The sequence below is a fragment of the Protopterus annectens genome, chromosome 8.part0, assembly GCF_019279795.1.
Source record: "Protopterus annectens isolate FY-2018-M chromosome 8.part0, PAN1.0, whole genome shotgun sequence".
Lineage (NCBI taxonomy): Eukaryota > Metazoa > Chordata > Ceratodontiformes > Protopteridae > Protopterus > Protopterus annectens.
In genome coordinates this window covers 833,771,342-833,786,151 of record NC_056741.1, presented here as the reverse complement: position 1 = coordinate 833,786,151, position 14,810 = coordinate 833,771,342, and the positions used below count along the sequence as shown (strand labels likewise).

At 44.7% G+C, this 14,810-nt stretch overlaps 1 protein-coding gene across 2 annotated transcripts in view; it reads right to left on the bottom strand.

Moving 5' to 3' along the window:
- Positions 1 to 14,810, bottom strand: part of FTSJ1 (FtsJ RNA 2'-O-methyltransferase 1) — a 1,029,035-nt gene that overhangs the window by 13,828 nt on the left and 1,000,397 nt on the right. For both annotated transcript variants that reach the window (XM_044080307.1, XM_044080308.1), the window contains one exon: positions 8,080 to 8,183. In XM_044080307.1, coding sequence (XP_043936242.1) covers positions 8,080 to 8,183 — 104 coding nt within the window. The remainder of the gene's footprint in view (positions 1 to 8,079; positions 8,184 to 14,810) is intronic.

Sequence of the window (14,810 nt, the reverse complement as noted above, 5' to 3'; positions counted from 1 at the left end):
GGAGCGGAAAGAGAGTTGGTAAGGTCAACATCCTGAAAGTTGGAACCTGAAGGAAGAGGTTGAGTAGCGAGAGGTCCAGAATTGGCGTCCAGGTACCATCTTTTCTTGGAACCAGGAAAACCCTGGAGTAGAAACCTCTTCCTTTTGCAGACAGTGGAACTGCTTTGAATGGTGCCTTGAGCCATCAGGTTGTCTACCACTGGCTGCAATAGGTGGAGCTGTTCTTTTGGAGGCTGTGGGATACCCCTTCTCTTTGGAGGCACGAGTCAAGTCATAAAATACCTGTTTTGTATTATAGAAAGGACCCATTTGTCTGAGGTGATAAGTGTCCACATTTGGAGACAGTGAGGAGGACACCCCCGAGAAAGGGATGGAAGGAGAAGGTGGGAGTTTTAAGATTGGCAGGTAGTCAAACACTTGTTTCCTGGATGTTTTCTTAGGCCTTGTGGGAGCAGCAGGGTGAGTGCGCTTTCTAATAAATTGTTTTTGCTGGAATATTCCTCAGGACTTTTGGAAGAGTAGAAACCAGCAAGTGTTTTAAATCCTGCATCTCTTTCCCCTTTTGCTGTAATGACTTAAATCAGTCAGCCACTTTTATTTCAAACAGGACTGTATTGTCCAAAGGGGCATCAACCAGCTTGGCTCTAAAGTCATCTGGTAGAGGTTGAGGGTGTAGCCAGTTGTACCTTCTCAAAGCAGATGCTGATGCTGCTGACCTGGCTGAGGCTTCAGCAGCATCATATCTGCACTTAATAGAGTGCCTGGTAACCCAAGAAGTGAAAGCAACTAAGGAAGACAGTGAATCTTTGGCAGCAAAACCTGGGGAGTCAGAGAATTCCTTAGAGACTTTCTCCAAAAATGATAAGGCATATTTAGCCATGTGTGTCTGGTAATTAGTAGCTCTGAAAGCCAGAGTAGCAGAGATATACATTTTCTTACCCAGATGTTCCATGGTTTTGCTGTCCTTGTCATCTGGGAGATGGTGATGGTAAACAATAGTTTTGAAGCCTTGTCTGTGGAAATGGAAATTGTCGCAAGGTCTGCAGCAGGACACTTAGAAACTTTGCAGTCTCAGGGACTTTATAAAACCTGTCAGATTTGCATGGAGCAAGAGAGATTGTGAATCCGGGTTCAAGGATGCTGAAGAGAAGGCATCTAGAAAGGCCGGTAGAATGGATGAAACAGCTGCAGGGGTTGGGGAACACACATGAATGAGGTCATAATACTTTTTCTGAACCTCTGTCATTTTAGATTATTTCCACTGTATATGTTCCTTCATTTCAGTGATAGTTTCCCCAAAGGTCAAATCCTCTTCTAGGGAGTAAGGGTCAACAGATTCTTCCTCTGAGGAGCCATATCCCAGGGGAGAAGGCAGCTAAGAGGTACATGAAAGGGATTCTTCAGAAGAATCAGAGAATTCTTCCTCTTCCCTCAGAGAGGGATCTGATGTCTGAGGCCTAGGGCTCAGTATATGAGGAGGGATAGTGGATGTCCCCGGAGTGGTAGGCCGTAAGGCCATAAAGTATTAAACAGGCTTTGGCTGAAGGCCTGCCAGTCTGGGGTACTTTCAGGAGCTGGAGAGACAGGTTTTCTTTTTTCCTTCCTTTTGAAAGACCTAGCAGGTGTCTGAATGGAGGAAGGCCTAGAATCGGGCAACTGTAAGGAAATGGAATGATCTGACGGTCCTACCGAAATCATTGGTTCCCCCCGGCATTAGAAACAGATGCCAGAAAAGCTTCTGTGGACATGCCCTCTGCGTGGGATTGTGCAGCTTCTGTGAAGGTACCTGCTGTAACCAAAGCAGTGGAGCCAGAGTCTTCAACCAGGCCAATGTCAGCCACAGACTGAGGGTTGGACGAAAGAGGTGCAGTGGTAGTCGAAGGCCTGATGGTCTTGGCCTTCTTTTTTGGTGGTTCGATAGGTAAGTCGGCGGAACCCCCCATACCTAAGGCTACCTGCTTGAGATGTTGGTTTTCTAGGTAACAGGCTGAGCGTGTGCAGATGGCTGCAGAGAGTTTTGGGCACAAACGCCTGACAGACGGTGCAGGCCTTGTAGTCATGCAACCTACCTAAACAAAAAAGACACTGATCGTGGGCATCCTTGTGAGGTATCTGATAGCCACACAGTTCTGGATGACATGAACAAGCATTAGAACAAGGTAAATGACTGAAAAAAGTGCCCCAATGGGGCACTTATCTGATTTCTTCTGACTCCAACGGCTGGATGGCAGGAGGACCTGACGTTCGACTGGAGGCTGAGAAGTTCTGAGGGCTGGTGCGTGCAGACATCACTTTTATGGCCCACATTCTACTAGCGACGTCAGATGTCCCACACATCATACAGTGACTAAAATCTTTTATATACTGGCTGGACATTCGGGTAGCAAGAGGAGTATACCCATATATGATGAATACTGCAACATGTGAATAGAAGGACATCCTTGAGTTTAACTCAAGAGGATTTTTTTGCATTGGAAATTTTGTTGTTGTGACATTGCCTAAAAAAGGCACTATGGGGGAGACAAGTACCTTTTGCCAGTATCCAAAAGCCTAGAGGGGACAGATGAAGACCATCTCTGGCAAAGCAGCATGGTTTGTCACCCATGTCATCCCAAGCTGACAGATACTGGAAACCCTGGACTGACACCAGAAGCTAAGCCAGTTGTTGAACTCCATCATTTTTTGTCTACATTGTGGCATCATCCTAGGTGAAAGTAGAATGCTGCTTAGGGCTAGGGACATACCTGCCTGGGACACACAATCTGAGAGTTCAGTCATGTCTCTTCACATAGTCGAGAGAGGTATGTCTCAAGTCATTCATCCCAGCATGTACTATGACACAGTCACAGCAGTCATGGTTGTTGAGTCACTTGAGTGCATGCATCATTTGACAGATCCTGGCACTTGACAGGTAGCTGACCATGACCTTCTCCTTGTCCAGCCTGGTAAGGGGGACATCTGTGTCTCCCAGTACAGAGTCGCCTATGACCAGGACATTTGCTTTTAAAGTGCTTTGCTGTACGGGCTTATTTGCTGAAACACTGGTGTGTGTGTTTTGTGTAGTGGATTTTATTTGTTTTGCAGTGTATGCAAGTGGTTTACTCTTGGGAGGTCTCTGATCTTTTGGTATGCTTCTGAGTACCTCCACGTATGTGGGTTTATGTGTTGTGACCTTGTTTTGTGTGAGAGGTGATGTGTGTGTGCTGACAACTTGTTTGATGTCCGGTTTGTTATGCGGGAGAATTGATTCCAAATTCAAAGTGTAATTACATCTTTCACATGTTGTATTTGTTTGTTTTAGGGGTAAGTGGTTGTCAGTATAAATGAGGCAATTACTACATTGCCTCAGGATGCCCAGGTCAATCAGGCTGGCCGGAGAAATGGTTGGAAACTGACAGTCATTATGGCAGGTTTTTACCATAATTACTATATGTACTGGGGAGTGCACTAATTTGACCAGATTTTGCTCTAGGATTAACAAAGGGGCTTATTCTATTGAAGGCTATGGGTGAAACTATGGCGACGCTTTTCAGTGCATAACTGAATTTCCCGCAATGCAGCAAGGAAGTTTGGTAGGGTTCACTACCAGATGTCTACGAGAAAATTGTCTTTCAAGGTGTTTGGGTCTATACAGGGCACCACTGAACCCCTTTGAGCGGGGAGCAGCTACTCACAAATGCAAGGCTTAAATACAGGTGAAACTAAATACATTTAAACTAAACTAACAATGTGAAAGCACACAATGATCTTTCCTCCAGTAATCTACAACTCAGATGAGGCACAGACTACACAGTTCTGCCACAAGGGTGCAGGCAGGACCCCCCCCCCCAATGTAAGGTGGCTGAAACATTAGTAGTGTGTGTTGGATTTCAGCAGAATCTCTCCAGAGCTCTGGCAAAAGTTGCCAAACGTTGAGCAACTCCAGTTAGATGACCTGTGGTGATATAGCCCTATACACAAACTGGCAATGCTTCAAGCTGCTGTGAACAGTGGGAGACTATGGAGAGCGTTTCCTATAGACGATTTTACACTGGAGAGCCTTGCGTATATACAAGGCATAGGGAACCGCATTTACGTGATGCTTTTATACCAGCAGCACAAAAGATTCAAACAGTTATTTCCTCAGGACAATCACATAAAAACACAAACTTTTACAAAAACAGAAAAGGCTCCACGAAGTAAAAGCAGAGTGAATTTATTGTCCGTACACAAGGCACAAATAAAAACCAAGTAAGTTGAGCGCTTTCGCCCGGGACACTCCCAGGCTTCCTCAGAATATTGTACAGAATATACCAAAAGTATTTAAATGTTAAAACAACCAATCCTAACTCCACAAAAATCCCGCCCCCTCAACTTTTAACCAGAAGTTTCCACCTGGATGGGTTAAATTCAGCTCTATTTCTACTAGAGTGCAAAAGACCCTTCTTTATATAAAAAAACTGGTTTTGAGCTCAAGTGAAGTAACAAATGTTTTACAAAATTCCTGCAGTATCAGGAATCCTTGAAAATAAGTTAACTAACCCCAAGAAATGTTCAAAATACAGAACAAAGTGCACAACATAACAGTAACAAACAGATGGTATTTCTTTAACAAGTGCAGCTGAAAAACAGTGAAATTCATATACAGAGCATCCATTTTTCTTGCTGCCACCGAAGCAGGTCTCGATGGTTCAAGGCTACATATATGACATCCTTAACAAATGGCTAGTCTGATTGGGCCATGACTCAAGGAGCCTTCTTCCCCAGATACTCAGCAAGATTATTCACAGGATGGGGGACACACACAGAAGGAGCCACAGGCAGTCCATATACTTCAACAGTATTCAGAGTCATACAAATGTTTATCAAATTGTCTTGTCCTCAGATACTTCACTAGAAGTTTTGGGGGGTGTTGTTGATCCTAGCACATCAGCTTTAGTACTCACATAGCCAATGCCGAGTGTATGTGTATGAACATATGACAGATGCACACCAGGTGACAAGGAAGTAGCACAAGCATTTGAGAGGTTCTACTATCTCCACTGGAGGCACAAGTACACATTCCTTAAAATGAGTGATCCAGCATCTGTATATACAGGTCCACAAGACTTCAAAATCTTCCTGGAGTTAAAGAACTAGATAGTGAATTCTGGAGAGGTAAGACCTGGTGGACCTTCCTCTACCCTGGCCACTAAATCCTGCAGCACATATGTAATGCCCAGAAGGAAAATTGCTTGGCCCCAAATGCTACAGCCTGATAAGCAAAGGAGCCACTCCCATGATCATGACAGTTGTAGATGTTTTCTGACAAATTAATCATGGGGCATGCACTATGCCCCAAAATGCACCTTGCTCCAAGATAATAGCCAGGCACACCTCTGGGACCCTCATCCTCTGCAATTGTGGGAGTAAGGTACAAACAAACTTTCACCAATTGTGGAGAAGTCTGCAACACATGGGACCTGGAGGACCACTTCTGAAATGGACCTCTCTCCAGGAGGATTTATTATGCTCTGAAAATAATCCACTTTGTGTGGGACTCTTCTTGCTAATCCCCAGAGAGAACAACTTCAACCACCATCATTTTCCTAGAAGCAAGGTAGGCCAGGATTTCTGTGGGTGGTAGGTTGAATCACAGATACTTACGTTTTATATTGTGCTCTTTTTCCAGACAATGCCAGTGTGTATCATGACTCACTATTTGGTAGCCACATAAACACATTAAACACACTATTGCTTCAGGCAGGGAATGTGGGAACATGGGAACCTTAGCATTACCCAAGTCAGAATTGCAATCTAATCCATGTGCATATTAGAAAAAAAAACATTCAGGCTGAGGGGTCAAACAAGCTACTATAATCTGATGACTGATGTCATAACATACATCAGTGTAATGCTGCTTACATATGCATGGAAGCTTCCAAGAAAAAATAATGCCAAACTGGAAGAGAAGACAGGATGAAGATAATCACAGAGCCATCAACAGTGGCACATGAAATTACATTACTGGATTATCTCTCAAACCTTTATCCCTGGCTGCCATGAAACCTGTCAGGACTGAGTTGCCAGCACTATACTATTAGATACAGCATGCTTATCTTAAAGGAAGAAGATCATTGGGTGATGCTCTGTGCTCAATGTCTTGGATGAAACTTGCTTCTGAATATTTAATATCAGGTCGCTTCGTCAAGCTCAGTGCAAGTACACACGATTTTTAAGTTACACTAGCTAAAAATGTAATTAATGCAAGAGTTATGACCACATATGCTTAAAATAATAAACACAGTAATATTTCTGTTACTAATGTAATAGTTTCTCTACGAATACATCTGCTCTTAAAGCCTTGCATCCCTTAAAGAAAGCATTATTTGAGACTATGCCTTATTACAGAGCTGCTTTGCCAAAACAAGGTCATACCCTTGATCTCATTTCTGAAGAATAACAATAACTTGCCACCCCCAATAAGAAACCATTTCTTTCTAACATTATAATGGCTAAAAGGATGTTATGGCAATTTTTTTTAATTAAAAATGGAAACAGAAGTAGTTAACCACATAAAGAAAGCAATGTAATAGTTTTAATGCATTTAAAACTCATTCAGGTGAAAATGACAAAGTCACTATTGCATAGTCGGGGGCAAAATTAAAGCACCTGAAGTTGTTTGGGACTTTGGGGCTGTTGCTGAAACAGGTAATATCATATTAACATTAATAAGAAAAGTTACACGTGTCTTTTTTTCTTTAACTTAAACTTTTTTAAAATTTTAAAACTTTTCTAAACAACACACCACAACAACTGAGCACAAAACACAAGCAGGTAACTCAAATCCAAGCAAGATCTACAGAGAACACTGGAGACCAGTACTCACAAAAGCATCAATCAGACACTGATACAGCATGAAAGGCAACTTACCAAGGCTGTGAGTTGAAAAGCATCAGTTTTACTGATTATTATGCATGCTGGACAATATTCATTGCGTAAAGAGCATCTTTATTTTTTTTTTTTAAACTAAGCACCTTACCTAACCCTGTAACTTCAGCATATTAGCTAGCAACAAGTAACAACAGTCTGGATTTCAGGAAGTACTACATGAACAGGATTGGGACAGTATTGCTTTGATTTTTCAAAATCTTGCAGAAGTCATACAGCAAATGTGCACAGTTCTGAAAGTCATACTTGGGTGGTGGTGAGGATAAAACTAGCAGTAATGGAAGGCAACAAAAATGACAGAGAGGATAAAAATGCCTATGAAGGAAAAACAAACTTTCAACTTGTAACTAAAATTTCAACTTGTACAGCAAGATACATTTATGAGCAAACACATCTAAGTCTCTTAATAAACGAGAAAGACATTCAATAACTGACCAAAATTGACTGGAAATACTTACACAAGGCTGAACTCTCTGAAATTAGACTGAAGAAAGGTTCAGGAAGGATGTCTGAATGTAAGTTTCTACTACACTCGCAGCAGATAAATGAAGCAAGATGTTAGCAAGGTCAGTGCAATTGAAATCAGTACTAGGATTAATGTAACAAAGGGCATATATGCATATAGTTAATACTTTGTGGCAATACATAAGCACAGACAGGGAGGAAAAGAGACGGCCATGATGAACACCTGACTATATGGGTATCTACCTTATACCTCACACAAGACCAAACAGTCTGACTAGGTCAAATGGGTCAGGTTGTTTCATTAAGCTTAGTGTAAAGCACATATGAGTTTCAAATTATACAGGCTAAAAATGTAATTAATGCAAGTGTGTTTTAATATAATTTAGAAAAAAGTAAAGGAACAAAATGTACATTATACTGTACATCATTATACTGTACATACCATATAAAACTCTCCTCCTGTCAATTTTCTTTTAAAAACAAACGTAAATCCCATATAATAATCACAAACAGAATATGTGCTCATATGTAGATGCAGATAGAAGATAGCTGGCTTAACTAATTTGCCTGGATGTTGCAGCTATTCCTGTGCCAATATCACTCTCCTTCCTCACACTGTGCCCACCTGTTCCAAGCAGTAGATTTACACTCGACTGCCCACAAGACACCACACACTTCAAACTCCAGGCTATATAAAAGTCTTACCTGGAGGGGGTAGGTCCTGTCAGAGTCATATGCACTCAGATCACCACAAGCTAAGAAAGGAACTATTACCCGATTTGGGCCCTCAAGTTGATTGAAGTCTATGTCTAACAAAAAAAAATTAAAAAAAAAAAAACATGAAAAGGCACAGAATTATAGTCAAGCAATTTAAATATATTAATTTTTATATCACTGCACAGATTATAGACAGTACAGCTGTGTAAGTAGACAATGTATCAGTAGATGTTAGATGATCACTGCCTTAGCCTTAGTTATTATGGGTTACATCCTGCAAAGATATAATAGCTGGACAGCTTCCAAAGCTTTACAGTACCTTCCATGTGCCCAAACTGTTAGTTCCCAAGCTGAGCTAACTAAAAAGACAGGTCTGGGAGCCAAGCCCTTAAGAGCTTTCAAGTCAATGGAGAGGGAGGCTGAACTGTAAAACATCAATGCTAGGCACAACAAACAAACAATAAATAAATAAATATCCATGCTCTGACATAAATAACACACTAAAAAAACAAAAGGGCTGTAGGGAGGGAATGGCTACCGCAACACTAAACACTCAAACTTTTACTGTTATGGCAAGTTTCTTTACATGACTCTACTATGTTCTTCATACTGATTACTGCTGCAGTAGACTTAGCTATAGAAGTACATTACCCTAGGTCACTGCATTTGGGAGGTGGAAGGAGAAGAGTACATGAGCCTCTAGAGACTGGCCCTAGCAAAGCCTAATTTATACCTACAGAAGGAATCAAACGTATAATGCCTTGTAAATGTATGTACAGAGGACCACGTTTCTGCTTCTAGAATACATCTAAATCCAACCCTTTCCGAAAAGCCATGCATGGAGACAAGGCCCTGGTATAGTGGGCCTTGAACCTGCCTGGAATAGTTCTGTTGTGGTGAGTATAACAAAAAGTAATAACCTTAGACAACCTGTGACGTCCGACTAATACCCCACAGGACAGCCAACAATTAATGTGACGTCCACCACTATCCTGGGTCACTAAGGAGTTTCAATCCTCAAGACTAACTACAATGTGAGACTGTCACTTAAACAGGAAAAAGAAGTTATGTACCTACCATAACGTTCCATGTTAGTTGTCTTCTTCTCACCTTCTTTCTTGCTGGTTGGGATCGGAGCCGATCCTCGGCTCTGACTCGGCCATCTTCAATAGCTTGAGAGCTGTTTACTGGCTCGAGGCTACCCCATATCCCATAATGCCTGGCGCTAGCTACCCAGATCTCATTTGATAAAGCTATACCAGACATAATTAAGGAAGAATTCAGTCCTAGTAGCCCCTTGGGCCTAGCTGTGAAGCTATCTAAGCAGAAAAAGGACAACCAGAGAAGGTTCTGCCAATGAAATCTGAAAAAGGAAGCTTCTCTCAATCCACTAGGATAGGGGGGTGGAGGGTGGGACGCAAGAAAGAAGGCGAGAAGAAGACAACTAACATGGAATGTTATGGTAGGTACATAACTTCTTTATGTTAATTTGTCTATCTCGCCTTCATTCTTGCTGGTTAGGACAGCGTCCCTAGCATCTACTATCCTGGGTGGCTCACTGGAACAAACTGTTCAGAACAGTGGAACCAAAGTCAGCTCTGTTTCTGGAGGAAATGTCTAGTTTATAATGAGAAATGAAGGTATGTGGGTTAGCCCACGTAGCAGCTGTACAGCTAGACTCCATGGGCAACCTAGATTGGAAGGCCACTGAGGTGGCTAAGGCCCTAGTAGAGTGGCCTTTTTGTTTGATAGATAATTCTTTGTTTCTCAGCTGGTAAATGAATGTAATAATGTGAGACAACCACCTAGATAATGTTACTTTTGAGACTGGAAGGCCTTGTCTGCCCTCAGCACAGGAAAGGAAAAGTTGATCCGACTTTATGATGTCCTTTGTCCTATGCAAATAAAAACGCAGTTGTCTGTGAACATCTAACTGGTGCAATTTATATTCTGCCTTGTTGGTGTGATTAGGAAAAAACACAGAAAGGTCTATGGACTGATTTAAATTACTTTGCGAACAGACCTTAGGAAGAAAGGAAGGACTGGTCCTTAGAGCGACTCTATCGTTATGAAAAACTAAGTACGGGGGATGAATACATAGAGCCTGAAGCTCCGAAACATGTCTGGCAGAAGTAATGGCTACCAGAAAGAGAGTCTTCCAGGATAAAAACTTAATGGAGCAAGATGCTGCAGGTTCAAAAGGTGGCAAGATTAGGGAAGCTAGTACCAAATTTAGATCCCACGGAGGTGGGGGATCTCTCACTGGGGGCCTAAGCAGAGTGGTTCCTTTGAGGAAGGCTTTACACAGCTTATGAGACATAATGTTGTTAGAAGACAACCCAATGTGAAAATTCGAAATGGCAGCTAACTGAACCATGACTGTAGCAGAAGCGGAACCAGAATGAAAGAGTTCCGCTAAAAATTCCAAAATCTCGTGGACAGGGGCTGAAAAGGGGTCTATATTCTTAGCCTCTGCCCAGCAAGAAAAACGCTTCCACTTGCTAGCGTAAGTTTTCCTAGTTGTGGATTGATTTATGTGATGAGATAATTTCCCGCACAGAGGAGGAAATATTAGGAAGCCTGGCTAGGGTTGGAAGTGGAGTAAACAAGCTGTGAGCTGGAGTGTTTGAAGGGATCAATGCAGTCTGCCCGATTGATGAATCAGTATATCCAGAATCCAAGGCTGCTCGAGAAGGTAATGATGCAGGAATGGGAACCATATTCGTCGAGGCCAGTAAGGGGCAATGAGGATCATTCTGCAACCCAATGCAGTTGCTCTCTGTATGAGTTTGGGTATTAGGGGAAATGGAGGGAAAGCGTAAAGAAGTCCCTGAGGCCAATCGTGGACTAGAGCGTCTCTGGGGGAGTGGCTGGGAAGTGGGAGAAGAAATTGCTGCACTTGCTGTTGAAGGGTGTGGCGAACAGGTTGCAGCAAGGCTGCCCCCATTAGCGAAAGATCTGTTCCGCAACTACCTGATTCAGAGACCACTCGTGAGGCATGAGAATTGCTCTGCTGAGCCTGTCTGCGATGATGTTGGAACTCCCAGGGATGTGCGTTGCGATCAGAAAACGTTGGGAAGAGATCGCCCACTGCCAGAGTCTGAGTGCTTCTTGACATAGAGGATAGGACCTGGTTCCGCCCTGCTTGTTGATGTACCACATCACTGACATATTGTCTGTTTGAATTGCAATGGTCCCGGGAGGGAGAGAGTCCTGAAGGGCTTGCAAAGCTAAAAGCACGGCTCTCATCTCCAAGACATTTATATGCAAATGGTACTCGTGAGGCTGCCAGGTGCCTTGGACTGTCCTGCCCTGATAATGCCCCCCCCCCCTATCAGGGAGGCATTCGTGGTCACTGTGGTGAATGGAGGGGATAGCACAAATGGTCTGCCCTAGGACACTGATGGGGAGACCATCCACCAAGCGAGGTGCTTCTTGCATGCTTCTGTGATCATAATCTTGTGAGACTTGGGAAGATGTTGGAAGGACCACTGTGTGAATAGAAGCCACTGGAGGATTCTCATGTGAAAGCGGGCTAGGGAAGAAGAAGAATTGCTGATGCCATGGAACCCAGTGTTCGGAGGATGAACCTGACTTGAATCCTTTTGCATGTTAATAAAATCTGCACTTGCTGGCGAATTAGTGATACCCTGTCTGGTGGAAGGCTGGCAAACATGTTCCTTGTATTTAAATGTGCGCCTATATAAGTGATATGCTGACAGGGCAACAATGCAGATTTTTCTAAATTTATTGTAATACCTAGCCTGGAGCAAGTTTTGATAGTGTAGTCTCTGGCTTGCAGAAGGTGATGCCTGGTGGTAGCAGTGAGGAGCCAGTCGTCTAGATATGGAAACACCTAGAATCCCTGACGTCTCAGGTGAGACATAACTACTGCCATGCATTTGGTGAACACCCTGGGGGCTGTGGTGAGACCAAAGGGCAGAGCTCTGAACTGATAATGACTGGCTCCCAGCCGGAAGTGAAGGAATATTTTGGAGCGCCTGTGCATTTTGATGTGGTAGTACGCATCCTGAAGATCTATAGAGCACCTCCAATTGTCCTGACCCAGGAAGGGTAGCATGGACTGTAGTGTGACCATACGAAACTTTGTTCTTTGTACAGACCTGTTTAATCTGCTGAGATCCAGAATGAGTCTCCAGTCCCCTGTTTTTTTTTATACCAAAAAGAACCTTGAGTAAGTTCCGGATCCGAGCTGGTCTGCTGGGACTTCCTGGATGACCCTTTTGTGTAGCAGCTTTGAAATTTCTTTGGCTGCTTGGTCCCTTAGATTGGGTGGAACATCTGGAAGGGACTTGTTTGACGGTAACGGGGGTTGAGCAAAGGGAATTCTGTATCCTCCGGATATAATAGACTGTATCCACTTGTCTTGAGTTAGATCCTGCCAGGCTTTGGGGTACAGTGAAAGTCTTCCCCCGACTTCCTCCAGAGGTGGGCAGCCGGGCAACCCTTCAGGGATGCTGAAAGGGCTTCTCAGAGAAGGATTCTCTGCTGCCCTGGTTCTGCGGACCCCCTCTGCCATGAGGGCGGCATCTGTTATTGTTCCCTCCTCTGCCCCTGGAGGGGAACTCACCACATGTGTCAGGCAAGGCTCTCTGGGATTTGCGGAACCACATCTTTCCACTCTTCTGACCCTTGGGGCATGGTCTGGAAGAAGTGGAAAAACAGGCTCCCACGGCAGAGAGAGTCTTGCCTTCCTGTTCATACCTGGTTAGGGTGTCCTTCACCTGTGATCCAAAGAGAGCGGAATCATCAAAGGGGTTATTGGTGAAAGACACTCTGAAGGGTTCCGCAAAATTACATAGCTGCATCCATGCGTGCCTCCTAAGGGCAATGCCTGTGCCTGTGGCTCTATTCGCACCATCGGCTGCATAAGAAATGAGCCTCATGGAGGAGTTAACAACTGAATTCAGAGTCGCCAGCTGGGAGGCCACCTTAGCTTGAGCCCCCTCAGCTGATGGATCTTGGAGGGTATCTCAAAGCTCTTTAAGGAGATCCCTCTGAAGGCGGGTGAAATGGCACAAATAATTCAGAGACCTCATAGAGAAGGTCGCTGAAGCAAACATTCGCTTCCCATATCTGTCCATAGTCCTAGACTCCTTGTTAGGAGGATGGACAGATGGCAAAGTTTCTGCCAACTCCTTCTTTGTGGCTGCTGCTACCACCATGGCATCAACAGGTACACCCTTAGTTAAAAACTGTTTGTCCTGAGGTGCAGTTATAAATTTAGCAGGTCTCCTGGGGGTTGGTTCCTCTGTGTCTGGAGCTGACCACCGCCTTCCGAGCCACCACAGACATAAGTGGGTTGAAAGGCGGAGACACCCAGGAGGTGGAAGGTCGGGAACCAAACGCGTCCAGGAATACCGACTCATCCTCGGAAGGGGCTAGGGTATTCCAGTTCCCCCTCTGCTTACGGATTTCAAGGATGTCTGAAAAGGAGACATCTTCAGAGGGCATCTCTGGGACCTTTCCGAATCCTCTAAGTCGGCATCTGATGTGACAGACTCAGGGGAGTCAATGTGCTTCCTCTTGCACTTCCTCTTATGAGGTGGCTCCCCTGAATGATCAGGGGAGGCTTCGGAAGAGGAAGAAACACCCAAAGGGGTGCCCTGGAGTGCTGGTTCCCCATGCTTGGGGTTTGGAGGAGGGGCAGAGGCCGACGCAGGCACCATAGGGGGAGGAGCTGATGGGGTTGATCGTGGGAATGGCTCAGGGGCTAGTACACTCCTCATGACCTCAAAGGCATTCCTGCCCAGACGCAAAGACAACTCCGGTTCTGAAGAAATCAGAATCCCTCTCCGTACTGAGGGGGACAGCTCCGAAGCCGATGTAGGAGCCGAGCTCACCTGCGCCGAAGCTCCGAGGGGGAGAGCGGGGTCAGACAAGGGTCCAATTCCACTCGCCCCCTCGGAGCAGACAAGGGAGTCCCAGCACCCAGATCCCTCCAAGGACGGTACCATGGAAGGGATCAGAGCAGACGACGGAACCGAAGGAGAAGGTATCGGAGCCGATGGTTCCACGACTCAAACCCCAACGAACTCCGGCTCCGAGCTCAAGGGAGGATTCGGAGGAGGAATATCTGCAGAAGAGGACGGAGCCGACACCTGATGGGGAGGGCTGGACAACATTTTAGCTAGGGCCTGCAATTTCAGCAACCTGCTGACCACTCTCTCCAAATCATGATCTGAAAGTCTAGAGGACCAAGAGGAGTGAGAGGATGTATGACTGCTCTCCGATTGGAGCAGAGGTGACCATGGAGCCGAGCTATCGACTGCAAGGAGGGAGACCTACATCTCTTTTGACTTGCAGACAGCTCCGAAGTATGTGTTGGAGCCGACTGGGAGGGAGGCACATCGGTTCCAGCCGGAGCCGAGGTGGATGGTGGTGCTTCACCCAACGACAGCTCAGAACTAGGAGCAAAAGACTTAGGTGGCTTGGAGGATTTCACAGGCTGAGCCTTGGCCGGTGAATCCTGTGGCTTAAGCAAACCCCAAAGGATTAACTTATTTTTGCGCTCCTGCAGGACCCTTGGGCTGAAAGCATGACAAACTGAACAAGAGTCCTGCAGGTGCACAGCGCCCAGACAGTAGACACAAGAAGTGTGACCATCTGTCAGAGAAATCTTCTGACAGCATGAGTCACACTTCTTGAATCCGGACACTTTAGTATCCTTGGACATGTTAACAACACATGCACCAAGG